The sequence below is a fragment of the Danio rerio genome, chromosome 17 (assembly GCF_052040795.2).
Source record: "Danio rerio strain M-AB ecotype USA chromosome 17, GRCz13ab, whole genome shotgun sequence".
In the NCBI taxonomy this organism is placed as follows: domain Eukaryota; kingdom Metazoa; phylum Chordata; class Actinopteri; order Cypriniformes; family Danionidae; genus Danio; species Danio rerio.
Genome location: NC_141037.1, coordinates 44,055,054 through 44,071,497, shown reverse-complemented (window position 1 = coordinate 44,071,497; position 16,444 = coordinate 44,055,054). Strand labels below are relative to the sequence as shown.

The 16,444-nt window shown below is 34.9% G+C and overlaps 1 protein-coding gene and 1 long non-coding RNA gene across 3 annotated transcripts in view; both read left to right on the top strand.

Moving 5' to 3' along the window:
- The first annotated feature begins 692 nt into the window (after window positions 1–692).
- Window positions 693–5,511, top strand: LOC141378445 (uncharacterized). Its single transcript, XR_015513727.1, has 3 exons — window positions 693–720; window positions 816–912; window positions 3,637–5,511. It is a non-coding gene; the product is annotated as an uncharacterized LOC141378445 (long non-coding RNA).
- An 8,730-nt stretch (window positions 5,512–14,241) lies between these two features.
- The window catches only part of si:dkey-16j16.4, a 43,825-nt gene continuing 41,622 nt past the window's right edge, over window positions 14,242–16,444 (top strand). For both annotated transcript variants that reach the window (XR_015513718.1, XM_087290975.1), the window contains exon 1: window positions 14,242–14,840. Coding sequence is in view for 1 of the 2 variants with exons in the window: in XM_087290975.1 (XP_087147101.1) it covers window positions 14,772–14,840 (69 nt within the window). In the remaining variant the exon portion in view is untranslated. The remainder of the gene's footprint in view (window positions 14,841–16,444) is intronic.

Below are 16,444 nucleotides of genomic sequence, written 5' to 3'. Positions count from 1 at the left end.
TGAAGCGCTTTGGGTGTATGGCCATACAAAATAAATGCACAATATAAATACACATTACATTACATTAACAATTTAAGTTGTTTTCACATATTTAAGTGGATTGAACATAAAACAAGTAAGTTGTTCCCCCCAAAAACGCAAGAACTGTGTCAATTCAGCTCATTAAAAATAAGTAGTCTGAGCAAAACACAAAATCTAATCAAGTGGATTTGTTGCTTTTCAATATTCCAGTTTATTTTAATGAATTATTTTTAATCGTCAAATCATTTATAAAAGACTAACTGACAGGAGCAATGAAGCTTTTGTATGCTTCCTTTAGATCTCCCCAGGACCAGCATTCTAAGCAGTGGTAGTTTTATGTAAGGCTGTCCTTTTTTAGAGTGCTCGGGGAAGAAAATAGCCATCTGGCATTCTAAAAGCGGACTCTTGGACGCACCGTGCCCACGCTTTCCGCCAGTGGGTCAGTGGGTGAGAGAGGGAGGGAGGCCACAGGGGAGGAAGAGATGGGCTGAAATGGTCCAGAGAGCGGTGGGTGGTGTGGGCTGTGTGCACCTGGAAAGACAGTGTCGTTCAGGACATGTAGGCTGAGAGCGTTTGTGTTCTGCAACAGGGGTGTGAAGGTCACAGCACTCCACATGTCATCAGTTTTTTTTTTAGTTCTGTTTGATAGAGAGGGAGCCCAAAAAAAACACACTGACATAGATGCAACAGATTTGTTTGGTAGTTGCTTCCCTTTATTGGGCACGCTGAGTAATACGCAGGCTAAGAGAAACGGTTGTATAAAATGGCAAATTATTATTTTTTCCTTTATATAGAAAATGCTGTAAATGGATTATTATTGGCGACACTGAGGCTCAGTAGGTAGCACTGTCACCTCACAGCGATAAATTCGCTGCTTTGATCCCCGCCCAGGTCAGTTGACGTTTCTGTGTGGAGTTTGCATGTTCTCCCCGTGTTCATGTGCGTTTTCTCCAGGTGCTCTTGTTTCTCCTACAGTCCAAACATGTGGTATACATGAACTGAATAAACTAAATCTGCCATAGTGTATGTGTGTGAATGCGAGTGTATGGGTGATTCCCAGTTCTGTGTTTTGGTTGGAAGGGACACCGCTGTGTAAAATATTTGCTGGATAACTTGGCGGTTCATTCCGCTGTGGCGACTCTTAATAATTAAAGGTATTAAGTTGAAGGAAATTGAACGAATGAATGAATGAATGAATTATTATTTCTTCAAACAAGATATTGTTCAAAACTCTTTTCAAATGAGTAGAATTAACTTTCAGTAAATTTTGAGTTAACTACACTCATTTTATTTGATAAAGTTGACTGTTGGGTTTTACAGTGCAGAAATATACTGTATACAAGGTATATACATAGACACACATAGATGGATTTACTTATGCAAATGTCTGATAATCTGACCATTGGCAAATATTTAAGAAATTTATCAAAAAAATTTATAAATGAATAATTAATAATTATTATAAGAAACATATCTCATGACATGTATATATAGAGAGAGAATATAATAATGAACTGTATTTAACAATGTAGACGCAATATGCATGTACACTGACTGAATCCTTTTTAAGAACCGATTTGTCCAATCATGTTTTTTTTTCTTCTTCCGTCAATTAAAAATATTAGGCTACCTCAAATAGATTGCTTCACGGAAAATATGCATTTAATTAATGCTCTGCAGTAAGTATTATATTACAAAACCTCTGTCAACATTTTTAATAGACGTCATTAGTTTAAAGATTATCGGCTTCATTTTGACGATCTATGCGCAAAGTGCACAGCGCAGGGCGCAAACGCATTATGGGCGTGTTAGAATCCACTTTTGCTAACATATGGATGGAAAAATCCGCTTTGCGCCGTGGCGCTTGGTCTAAAAGGGTTGAGCTTATTTTCTTAATGAGCTATAGGTGTGTTTTGAGAATAAACCAATCAGAGTCTCATCTCCCATTCCCTTTAAGAGCCAGTTGCGTCGCAGCATAGCGCATTTGCTATTTATATGACGTAAAGTAAGTGTAACTGGAAAAACTGAGCATTTCACTAGCAAGAAAACAGTTAAACTGAGCATCTACAGCCTGAGAATGAGAGATAAGCCTCCTTATTCTTTTTCATATGTAAAGATGTTTGCGTATTGCTCTACATTTTATGTGTATTAAGCAGTGTGTAAGCGAGGTGCACATCTAAAACGCTTTGCGCTGGACAATAGACCGGGTTTGTTCTGGTCTTTTGAACAATCTATAAAAGTTTTTCAAAATAGCAATGCACCTGCAATGCACCTCAACACACCTCCATTTTTAGACCAGAACGCCTATGGGCACACAAATGAGCGCAAATGCATTTGCTATTTAAACAGTGTGGCATAAAACGTCAATCCAACTCTTGCGCTGAGCTAAAACTAGCAAACAACAATTGCGTTGCGCCTTGCGCCGGGTGTATGATAGGGCCCATGTCTTAATTATGATTACAACTTATTTCCTCTGTCAAACTAGAGGTTCATGCGCATGCTGCGTGTAATAAAAGACAATGACAACGAGCCTTAAGGCTCATATGTTGACTTTATGTGAAGTATAGGCTACTACATAACATCTAACAATTTTGTTGAGTACATATAATATTGCATTAATTTGCATACATGTTTTAATAGCTGTAAAATGAAAGGCTCAGTTTTGTGTGAAGTTAATGTTATGCAAACATCAAGAAAACCTTGTATTTGTTTGATTCGTAGATTAGGCAACGTAGGCTATTTATAAATGTATATTATATAAGAACTATTAATAACTGTAGTTTTCCGAATGGGAAAAGGTTGGTTTGTTGGTTGTAGCCTACATTAAGTCATCAATAGCCTATTTGTTAAGTTTATGACGCTGCTCCAGGCAGCACAGAGGCGATCAGCATCAGCGCTGCATGGTTTGTCAACTCCTCTGTGTCAAACTGTGACCAGAAATACCCTTCTTTCAGTTAATATAGGCTTCCCTGAAACTAAATATTTCACTTTAATTTTATTTAGGCTAGATTATTATTTTATTTAACAAACCAACACAGTATCACGGCAACTCGTGTTTTGGTGCTGAAGCATATAGCGGACTTGTTTTAAAGCACTTCACCCCAAAGGTTATTTGTTATTCTTTATTCCTTTAAATATTGTAGCCTAGATGTCTTTTTAATGATTAATGAAGGAATTAAAATGCTTTGTTTCTGTATCTTTATTTACAAGTGGCAGAGTATTCACATCTAATGTTGGCTATTTCTGTCAGTTCGCGTCCCATCCCTTTGTGTCACCTGGTGGCGTATTCACAAACTGCGGTCATACATTTAAAAACACATTCTAACCCATTTAGAGCAGCGACGCTACAAACAACGGCGATTATGGCCAAAATAACCTCTCACCTACTTTAATTTTATTTTTGGTGATAAAATAATAATTTTTTTTGTCATAAATATATAATAATAACAAATTATATAATACATTATATCACATATTAAGAAATATTAGCTACAGTATATAAACAAATACATGAAATGGTTTATATATATATATATATATAAACTTTGTAAACCCTGGATCCCAAAACTATATAATGGTAATAATGTACATGTAATGTAATGTGTATTTATATAGCGCATTTATTGTGTATGGCCATACACCCAAAGCGCTTCACAATCATAAGGGGGGTCTCTCCACACCACCACCAGTGTGCAGCATCCACTTGGATGATGCGACGGCAGCGACAGGACAACAGCACCAGTGCTTCACCACACACCAGCTATAGGTAAAGTGGAGAGACAGAGATAAAGCAAATTCAGTGGATGGGGATGATTGAGAGGTCATGATGGTTATGGACAGAATTTGGCCAGAACACCGGGGTTACATCCCTACTCTTTATGAGAAGTGCAATGGGATTTTTAAAGACCACAGAGAGTCAGGACCTCGGTTTAACGTCTCATCCGAAAGACAAAAAGTAGACAAAAATACATTGTATAAAACAAATCATTAGAAATTAAAGTAAATATTATCTTCCAGGTAATGTTTACATGTTTTGTAAATTTTGTTCCATAAATCAATTAATAAAATGCTTTGCTAAAAATGAAATTTGGATAACTTTAAAGAAGATTTTCTTAATATTTACATTTCTGAAACCTCAGATTACAGATTTTCATAGTTGTATCTCTACCAAATATGGTCCAAATTATACATCAATAGAAAGCTTATTAATTATTCTTATCAGTTTGTTTTTGTTTGTTGTGTTTTAATATATGAATCTCAATTTGCAAAAATTATATTACTTGACACTTAGTTTTGTGATCCACTGTCACACATGTGCATATTACATTGGCATACAATATGATGCAGCAGTTTATGCTATGTGGAGCAAAGTTGAAGTCAGTATTATTAGCCCCTCTTTGAATTTTCTTCTTTTTTAAATATTTCCCAAATTATGTTTAACAGAGGAAAGAAATTTTCACAATATGTTTGATAATTTCGTATTGAATTTCGTATTGAATTTAAAATATTACTTCTCAACTATAAAGCTCTAAATAATCTAGCTCCTGTTTATCTAACCAACCTTCTGTCTCGCTACAAACCAACTCGCTCTCTAAGATCTCAAAATTCAGGGCTTCTGGTAGTACCTAGAATAGCAAAATCAAGTAAAGGAGGTCGAGCCTTCTCTTTCATGGCTCCTACACTCTGGAATAGCCTTCCTGATAATGTCCGAGGCTCAGACACACTCTCCCAGTTCAAAACTAGATTAAAGACCTATCTGTTTAGTAAAGCATACACTCAATGCATCACCTAGCGGGTTCCACACAGGCTTCTGCATCTTGCTTATATACACTATGAACAGCAGCTACGCTAATTATTTTCTTTATTCTCTATTTTCACCTGGGGATACTCATCCCGAGGTCCTCAGATTAGGCGGAGTCACTGATTGGATCCAAGACCAGCGACGTGATGATCCCAAGGATTCCATATCCGGGACCAGGCCATATCCTGAGCTGCTGCTGCGCTGATGGTCGTGGGGAGTGGAGAACATGAGTCTGATTCCAGCGACGCTCCAGGGACAGATGAGTCTTCATTGAGGCTATCTTCCAGCCTAAACCACGACGGATGAAGTTCTGCACAAGACTTTTGGCCAGCGGAGAAATTAAAATGGTCGTGCCCAACTGAGTCTGGTTCCCTCAAGGTTTTTTTGTCTTCACTCCCATCAGGTGAAGATTTTTTTCCCTCTCGGCTGTCGCCACTGCCTCGCATGGTTCAGGATTGGTAGAGCTACGCATCGATGAATTTGCTCTTCAGTGTTTGAACTCTCAGTAATGATTAAATCACACTGAACTGAGCTAAACTGAACTGAACTGAACTTAAACACTAAAACCTGAACCACACTGTTCCAGTTACTGAACCACACTGTTCCAGTTACTATGACCATTTATGTGAAGCTGCTTTGACACAATCTACATTGTAAAAGCGCTATACAAATAAAGCTGAATTGAATTGAATAATATTTTTTCTTCTGCAGAAAATCTTGTTTTATTTCGGCTAGAATAAAAGCCAAAATTATTAGCCCCTTTAAGCTATTTATTTATTTCTTTAAATCTCTACAGAACAAACCATCATTATAGAAGAACTTGCCTAATTATCCTTAACTGCCTAGTTAATCTAATTAACCTAGTTAAGCATTTAAATGTCACTTTAAGCTGTATTGAAATGTCTTGAAAAATATCTAGTCAAATATTATTTACTGTCATCATGACAAGGATAAAATAAATAAGTTATTTGAAATTATTTATGAAAACTATTCTGATTATAAATGTGTTGAATATTCTCTCTGTTAAACATAAATTCGGGGGAAATAAGGGGGGGGGGTAATAATTCAAGGGAGCTAATAATTCTGACTTTAACTGTATATACAAATATAAATTCATTCATTCATTTTCCTTAGTCCCTTTATTCCTTAGTCCCTTTATTCATCAAGGGTCACCAAAGCGGAATGAACCGCCAACTTATCCCACATATATTTTACACAGCAGATGTCCTTTCCAGCTGCAACCCAGCACTAAGAAACATCCATACACTCATACGCTACGGCCAAATTAGTTCATTCAATTCACATACAGTATAGTGCATGTCGACTGTGGGGGAAACTGGAGCACCCGGAGGAAATCCACGCCAACCCGGGGACAACATGCAAACTCCACACTAGAAATGCCAACTGACCCAGCCAGGACTCGAATAAGTGACCTTCTTGCTGTAAGGTAACAGTGCTAACCACTGAAACACCATGTTGCCAATTAAATAAAAATGAAACAGTATTAAAAAAAAAATCCATAATGACTGTTTCTGGTAAGTTCCATTGTTTGAAAGCAATGATGTCCTTTGCCTGTGTCGTAAAACAAGAAATCATTATAAACCCGGCCTTGATCAAAGAACATTTTTGAAAAAGTTTAAAACTTTTTGTCCTTTATGCAGATTTTTTTTTTTTTTTGGTCTTACAGTGCATAAATATTAAGGATACCCATTAAAATGTATTTCTTTTTCCTTGTTGTAACTGCTCAGATATAATTTAGATTAATGTGGATGTGAATGTGAATAAAATACAGTAATAGACCATTATGAGGGATGTAAACAAAAACAATGGTCTGAACGTATTTCCTGTTATACATTTTTAATTTCTATAAATGCCTCTTGTTACAGTTATGAAATATTTCGAAAATGAAAGGGTCTATAGGTATATTGAAATGGTCTATAGGTTTTGAACAAGTAAATGGTGAGTAAATGATAGTAGGATTTCATTTTTGGTCGAAAAATCTCTTTAATCCAGCAGCAGATCTTCATTAGTAAGTGGTCATGCAGCGCCCTCTGTTGACAAACTTTGAAGTTGAGTTTTGTGTTCATTTTTGTCAGAATTTCTCCAATAGTATCTGGATGCAGGTGGCATGGTGGCTCAGTGGTCGCTGGTTCAAGTCCCAGCTAGGGCAGTTCACATTTCTATGTGGAGTTTGCATGTTCTCCCATGTTCGTGTGGGTTTCCTAGGGGTGCTCCCCTATAGTCCAAAGACATGCATAGGTGAATTGAATTAACTAGATTGGCCATAGTGAATGAATGAATGAATAAATGAATGAATGAATGAATGAATGAATGAATGAATGAATGAATGAATGAATGAAAGTGTGTATGGGTGTTTCCTAGTACTAGGTTGTGGCTGGAAGGTGCATCAGCTAGGTAAAACCTTTGGTGGAAGTTGACGGTTCATTATGCTGTAGCAACCGCTGAAATTGAGACTAAGCCGGATGAAAATGAATGAGTATCTGGAAGCAGCCTTGATTATGCAAGCTGAAACTATAAGCCAATTTCGTTGTTCATTTTGAGGACTTTTTAGTTCAACATCACTAAAACATATTTCAATATAAAGCTGACGTCAGATAGATGTTATATGGCCCTTTAATTCAAGATTTAATTCAAGATCCATGATCAAGATTCACCATAAGACAGTATCACCACTGTTCTATTCTTGTTAAATATAGTTACTTACATTTTGACAATTCATTGCATACAGTATACCAATATTTGCTTACAATTATTCATGCAGCTGCTCTTCCTTTAAGAGGTTTTATTCCATTAACCCCAGAAAGAATAAAACAAAACACAGAGTTACTCTCTCAACTGCAAGAGCAATGTATAGGCTACTGTAGTATTCCTAAACTGCACTCAATAAATCTGCATTTTTTAATAGTTTACCAACAGAGATTATTTTGCAAACAGTGTTTTATAATGGAATTGCTAACCTGGTTTTCATTTCAATTGCTAATGTTTATCTAAATTATTTAACATTTTCAGGAATTACCTTCCTTATACAGTTGAAGTCAGAATTATTAGCCCCCTTCTAATTTTTTTCTTCTTTTTTAAATATTTCCCAAATGATGTGTAACAGAGCAAGGGAATGCTCACAGTATGTCTGATAATATATTTTCTTTTGGAAAAAGTCTTATTTGTTTTATTTCGGCTAGAATAAAAGCAATTTTAAATTTTTTAAACACCATTTTAGGGACAAAATTATCAGCCCCTTTAAGCTATATTTTTTTTCGAAAATCTACAGAACAAACCATTGTTATACAATAACTTGTCTAATTACCCTAACCTGCCTAGTTCACCTAATTTACCAAGTTAAGCCTTTAAATGTCACTTTATGCTGTATTGATGTGTCTTAAAAAATATCTAGTAAAATATTATTTACTGTCATCATGGCAAAAATAAGAAATGATCATTTATTAGAAATGAGTTATTAAAACTATTATGTTTAGAAATGTGTTGGAAAAATCTTCACTTCGTTAAACAGAAATTGGGGAAAAATAAACAAGCGGTCTAATAATTCAGGGGGGCTAAGAATTCTGAATTCAACTGTATATATATACAGTTGAAGTCAGAATTATTAGCCCCTCTGATTTATTACCCCCCTGTTTATTTTCCCCCAATTTCCGTTTAATGGAGAGATTTTTTTAACACATTTCTAAACATAATAGTTTCTTTAACTCATTTATAACAACTGACCATCTTTGCTATGATGAAAGTAAATTATATTTTATTGGTTTTTTTTTTATGACACTTTTATACAGACAACATTTAAAGCCTAAACTAGGTTAATTACGTTAACTAGGCAGGTTAGGAATTAGGCAAGTTATTGTTTACCGATAGTTTGTTCTGTAGACTACGGGGAAAAAAATTGCTAAAAGGGGCTAATAAATTTGACTTTAATATGGTGTTTAAAAAATTATAACTGCTTTTATTCTGGCCAAAATAAAACAAACAAGACTTTCTCCAGAAGAAAAAAAAAACATTATCAGACATGCTGTGAAAATTTTCTTGCTCTGTTAAACATCATTTGAGAAATATTTCAAAAATAAAATAAATTGAAGGGGGCTAACAATTCTGACTTCAACTGTGTGTGTGTGTGTGAGTGTATATATATATGTATATATATATACTGTATATATATATATATATATATATATATATATATATATATATATATATATATATATATATATATATATATATATATATATATATATATATATATATATATATAGGCCCGTAGCCAGCCTGGTGAAAGTGGTGGCCCCATTTTTTTTTTTAAATTGTGGACTTTTTTGCAGTTATTCACCTCATTTTCTATTTAATTACGATGTATGTATGCTCCAATAAGTGCCATTTTAAACACTAATTTTAGCTAAATTAGCTTAGCTTAATTAGCTAAAGATTTATAATAAACAAATATAAAAAAGCTTCAAGATTTTCTTCTAGCCTCTCTTGAAAATTCATCTAACAACAGCATAATTAGTATGAACAGCAAAAGTCAGACTAAGGCACTCGAAAAATGTGGAAAAAATATGTAAAAAGCCTTTACTGACATGGCTATTTCTTAAAACGGCATCTACATGTTTTGAAAACACTTGACTTCATTAGGGTAACCTGATGTAGCTGCAGCTTTAAGGAACATTCTGATGAATCCCTAACACAAAGAGCACCAACACATTATTTAAACTACCCCTGAAAACTTTTTGTTTGGTTTTGGATTTTTATGCAATTAGTATTAAAATTAACTCTAATAGCCTGCTTTTGGTGCTTCTTTCGAACCACTCGAACTCCCCCCTGGCTTCAGACCTGATATAGGCCTAATTTAAAGGAGGTTTCAAATGTTTTCATGCCTGATTAAGCAATGGCTAATATCAAAGCAAATGTTTACTCTCTAGTGATGAATGAGTGTTGTGTATGTTAAGTGTGTGTGTTTTGTATCCTTAATGGGGAGATTTTGCATGTGTGTGAAGAATAATGTTGGTTGATATGTATATGTAGTTTTTGGACTATTGTATTACCAACCAGTTTATTTTAATCAATTGACACACAAATGTAGTAATAATTGGATTTATCACAAATACTAACATCACTATTTTGGTATTGATATTAATATTGATATTTCAGCCCCTCGTAGGACACCAAATAATAAAATAACAGATAAATATTTCCTTTAAACACGACACCAGACAGCTTCGACTGTCAAAATAATTAACAATCAAATATTGTTAATCGAATTATACAAATGTATAAAAAGGTGTTTATTATTTGGCCAAATATGAAGGATAATGAGATCGTCTGACTTGCTTTATCAGCACAAGGAAGACACAATTGTAATACATTTTTATTAACAAAAGAATATACAGAGGTAACTAAAATTACTAAATGTACAATAAATGAAGTGCATAAACAAGAGTCACGAAGAGGATTAAGCTTAGTATTGTGATTAATAGCTCTATTACCTTTCCTAAAGACAAGCTAGAGTCTGATAAGGTAAACCTAATTCTAAAATAAAGAACTGAGGAAGTTTTTGTTATTAATGAATATCAGTTATGAGCATCTAATTAATTAGAATATTTACTAAAACACAAAATGCCAAGCTCTCTGTTAAAGGGTTGAGACGTGCTATATTTACGCTTTTGCTGTTGATGCAGTGGTTGGAAGAAGCTGGGTATTCCTGCAGGCCCTGATGCATAGAACAAGCATATGTATGCCTCTTAAGCTTTGAGAAAAAAAATCGGAAGAATCTGGAACACACACAACTGGAGATTTCCGGACGTGGTGGTTCTGACACGCCGACGTCTTTATCCTTGAAGGTAGAGTTCCTTGAAATTTGGGGCACGCAGATTTCTGGAGGTGGTAGGCCTAGTCCTGGAGCAATAGTTTCAGATGCCTTGGAAAAAGCACTGTGAATCCAATCACTATGAAAATATAGCAAAGTTCTGAAGTCTTTGTACACTTTTGATAGCCTGGGATGTGCAGAAAATCCCTCAAAATATTAACTCTAAAAACATCAACCAAATGCTACTGGTGGAAGCTAGCATTAGCTTGCAAGCTACCATGCAACCTTCCAAAGACTGTAATAGGTTAAAATTTGTTGTGTATCTTCCTTCTACAAAATAACAACAACAACTAAAAACTGGTTCCCAATGACTAGGCCCACACGGAATCTGTGCGCGCAGGATTCCAGAGATTTCCGCAGATTTTTAGTCCATCATTGATTCTGTTTATTTACTTATTAGACTGCATTCTGCCCTACACCAACTCTACCACTTACAGGAAACTTTCTTTACTTTTTTTTTTTTTTTAGGAAAATGGAGTAAACGCAGCCTGCTGTAAATTGGATTCTGCTTTGGTCTATTTTTTTTTTCAAAATTACACAATTTTAATAAATAATTTGTGAAAATACTTTGTTTCATTGTGAAATTTCTCTAACTTCATATCTATCCTGCACAATAATCCTGCTGGAACTGTATATTTTAATATACATGTAGGATTGTAATTTTTGCAGGAATAATCCATGCATAAATGTTGTTTCCTTCATAAAATTCCTACATGTATTCCTACAGGAAAATGAGCTGAAAATCTGCATAATACTCCTGCAGGATTCCATTTTTTTTTTTTTTTTGGTAAGGGAATGTGTGTAAATTTATATTTATTCAGTTTTTAAATTAATTTCAGTACAATTATTGACTAATATAAAAATATTATTATTATTATTTTACAATACAGTTTGTAAAGTAATATTCTCTGTCTTTAAGTAGATACATTAGATCCGCTAAAAATGTCCACAGATTCTGTCTGGCCATACAAACAGCAATGTGCAACTCATTTCTTTTTTAAAAAGAGATTGTTCTCTAGTGGTCAAAATGTGTTCCTACATCTCCATTTTGTATATAGCAGACATATTAGCACTACAGTAGCCTGTCCCTGCTGAAAAATATATATTAATAGAAATAGAAAAATAGCCCAGGCTGGTTGGCTGGTTTTAGCTGGTTGACCAGCCTGGTTTTAGAGCGGTTTTGGCCATTTCCAGGCTGGAAAATGACCGGCCAAATCCAGCTTGATCAGCCTGGTTTAAACTGGATATAGCTGGTTTTGGCTGGACTCCCAGCTTGGCTTGGCTGGTCAAGCTGGTTTAAGCTGGTCATCTCCCAGCCTGACCAGCTAAGACCAGGCTGGAAATGGCTGGAAACCAGCCTGGAAGTGGCCAAAACCCCTCTAAAACCAGCCTGGTCGACCAGCTAAAACCGGCCAACCAGCCTAGGCTGGTTTAAGCTGGATTTTTCAGCAGGGGTACTTTAAAGCAGAAGCCACATGATCATAGTCCGTAGACCTATTTTCAACTAAAACTTACTTTACTTACTTATTTTCGTTATTGCTATAGAACTTTAGTTGCACAGACAAATCTAATTGTTTTCTGTTATAGGCCTATGGCCTATAGGCCTTGGCTATAGGCCAAGCAACGCCCATCGGCTCCATCAAGAAACATTTATTCATTCATTCATTCATTAATTTTCCTTCAGTTTAGTCCCTTTATTAATCTGGGGTCGCCACAGTAGAATGAATCGCCAACTTATCCAGCATATTTTTTATGCATTGAATGCCCTTCCAACCCAATACTGGAAAACATCCATACATACTCATACACTACAGCCAGTTTAGTTTATTCAATTCACCTATAGGTCATGTCTATGGACTGGAGAAAACACACGCAAACACGGGGAGAACATACAAACTCCACACAGAAATGCCAACGGACTCAGCTGGGAGTCTGGGACCAACGACCTTCTTGCTGTGAGGTGGCAGTGCTAAACACAGAGCCACCACGTCACCCTATTCTTTCACATTTTTCCCCCAACACTATGTTATTAGTTGCATTGTATGGTATATTATGTTTTTATTAGTGATCTGTCTTGACATTTAATTCAGCAAAGTTTTATATGTACAAAATTAATACATGTAGGTATGCTATAATAAAAAGTAACTATGACGAAGTGTTGAGCGGAGGGGTCATTAGTTATTAACTACTATATTTATTTATTTGTTTGCTTGCATTTTCAGAACCATGACAAAATTACAGCCATTTTAAAGACAAAATGACTACAAACAGTAAAAAAAACAAATAAAAATACTTAATTTATCTTTACTTTATTGCTATCAAAATAGTCTGGGTCTATAAACAACTGCCAGTGTGCGTTCCTTATTAGAACTTAATCAGCAAAGGTAAGTTTAGATAGTTTTTTTTATTTAAAATACATTTGTAGTAATATAAACAATAAATAAAAAGTATATACTGTACTGTATGTGTGTTTAGGTGGGCTTAGGGCAGCTGTCAAAAAAAAACAAGAAGGTTAAGCGACTTGAACTTGCTCAAGATGTCAGTACTGTAAACAGTGTGTGTGCATTCATGCGTGTGTGTGTGTGTGTGTGTGTGTGTGTGAATATTATCCCTTAATTAACTTAATTCGTTTTGTGGTATGTTATTTATCGACTATATATAGACATGGGACGATAACCGGTTACAAGGTTTACCATGGCTTTTTAATCAATTTTTTTAAGGTGCAATCTGTGGTTTTGAAACTAACGAAGATAGCAGAAATCAATGATTTATTTGACATGTTTATTGTTCCAAAATATTTTAAATCTTTTCTAAGATAAAATATATTGTGTTCAAGTTGTTGATGTTGTGTTTTACTCAAACATTTAAAAATAAAGTATTTTAGAGCAATAATCACAATAGTGATACCGTGATATTTTTATCCAAGGTTATCGTACCACCAGAAACTTATACCGGCCCATATGCTAATATATAAACATAAACATAAAGAAATTTTTGTCAAGTCTCATAACACCACACCAAAATACATGTTACTTCAGAAGTGTTTCTGGCCGGTTGACATATTTAAATAGCATCATATAAAGAAAATTACTCTTGCAAACTACAATACAATCAAAAGAACTAAAAAAGAATAATACTGTAGTACAAGGGTGTTCAATCTCGGTCTTGAAGGGCCGGTGTCCAGTAAAGTTTAGTTCCAATCCCATTTAGACACACATGGACTGGTTCAAGCTCTTACAAGGCTTTCTAGAAACATCCTTGCAGGTGTGTTGAGGCAAGTTTGAGCTAAAATCTTCAGGACACCGGCAATCCAGGACCGAGTTTGGCATGGAAGGCATTAAAATGAGCCTGTAAGCACAACTGCATCCATGAAAGTGCTCTTCGTGTGCCCAAAAACATGAGTTATTAAAAAGCTTTTCTTACCCCTTTAAGATATTACAGGCCCGCCTCATTCTAGAACGCAATGACATCAGTGGTTTAAGCAACCAATGAAAAAGCACGACGAGCATAAGATAGAGAGAGTAGTGTGTGTAGTGCGGATGCGTATGTGTGTGTGTGCGCGCGCGTGTGTGTGAGTGAGTGAGTGCGTTTGAAATTCTATAGAGACTTTTTATTTTAGTTATACACATTTCATCTTTCGTGTGTCGATTAAGATTGACTTTACACATCAATGGAATATAACAGCGTGTTTGATGAGTGATGTCACTGCCGCTGGACAACTCAACACGACACAGGACTTAAATAGTCATTTCTAATTAGTTTACCTTCGTCAGAGAAATGGATTTTCAGACCAATCGACGAGATTTTCTTTAAACTTGAACTTTAAAACCCGAAGCGGTCCCGCACGGATGTCTGGTGTTGTTTTGGCGCTGATGAACTCATGATATTTGTTTATTTGGGTTCCAGCACGAGTTTGTTTGCATGGAGCTGAACATCTCTGAATACACACATCATTATTGACTGTTCTTAGAAAGAGCTGATCAACTCAGGGCATGTGTCTCAGAGATGAATCTTTAATTTCTTGAAGTGATCTTAAACTGAGAGCAATCAAGGACAGGCAGAATGCTGAAGACCCTCACTAAAAAACTCAGAAGACACTCACTAAATGAGATCCACCCTTTTCAACTAAAGGTAAGCCAGAAAATAATTATATAAAACAATTTACTATGTTATAAAAAAAACTATGCATGTGAATTCACTGTAGTCACAATAATATGCCTTTCTAGGCCAAGATTCCTGTAGTGTAAATTAATATTTTTTACTTGGTATAGTTACAAATCTGGCCACATTTTTAAAATACAATGTCAATGTTTTTCTGCTTTTACATTAATAAGCGCAATATAATACTAATTAAATGATAACTTTTGTTGAACAAACAAACAACATGTAATAAACAGTTTATAGTACTGTATAAACATTATAAAATGAAGTGTTTCCACAAAGCTGCTGTATTGTGGCACATTGCATAGTCTTCCTATTTATCACATTCATGTACCATTGTTCTACTATTTGTTTGTCTATAGCTCAAGGTGGATTTGTTACAAGCACTAGAGACTGACTAGTTTAAAACTTACCCACTTATTTACACTGCTAGGCATATTTACCCAAGCTATCATCACACATACATTTCTTGTGAAACTGGGAGTTAACAAACATGAAAGACTTGCTTCAGAGACTATTGAAAAACAATAAACTACATTTAAAAATAATATATATATATATACATATATATATATATATATATATATATAATTACACACACAGGGCTTGGAAAACGAAACTAGTGTTGAAAGGCTCATGACTAAATGGCTAAACCAGTCTGGTGGCACATTGATTGCACATTCCACCAGTAAGAGCATAGTGTGAAGGTTTAATTAGCAATAGAACAGTCTTGCTTAAAATATTTCAATGCACACAACAATATGGGTGACTTATGAGTTCAAAGGAGACAAATTTGTGGTGTGTGTCTCGCTGGCACATTTGTGATGAAGTAAGCAAGTCTTTGTGATGTGAGCCACAGTATTCAGTGTAGGCATGGGCCGGTATAAGATTCTGACGGTATGTTAACCTTGGATAAAAATATCACGGTTTCATGGTTTTACGGTATTGTGATTTTTCGCTCTAAAATATATTATTTTTAATTGTCTGGGTAAAAGCAAACTCTTGTTTTATACAGTTCTTTTTATTAGCACATATATCTCACAAATGCAATGTTACATAAACAATGTTAAAGACAATGAGAGTGTCTCAATGTTTTAAAAGCTAAAATATAACATTTATACATAACATAAAATTATGCATAAAAACATAAAAACATGGAGAACTTTTTAACAAATGTCATTGTAATGATGTGAGGAAGAAAATTAAACCATTTTGCTAAGTAGTTAATCAATGTTAATTCTGTTAAACGTTTTTTTTCAGATGGATTTGTTGTTTGTACTGTGGCTATAGCTTTACATGGACCGTTTACATGAAAATTATGCTGTTGGAGCAGTAAACATGTCAGGCTGCTCTCTTCATTAGTTTCAAAAACACACATTTCTTTACAATTTAAAACAGCATCTTTTGGATTTTTTTTCTCTTTCTGCTGGCGATACTGTTTACCAATATTTTTTTTTTTTACACATACCATAGAAATGGTATAGGTATGGTATATAAAATGTTGGCGGTTTTAAAACCTTGACTTTTCCAAACTGCGGTATACCTTGAAATTGGTTATCATCCCATGCGTAATT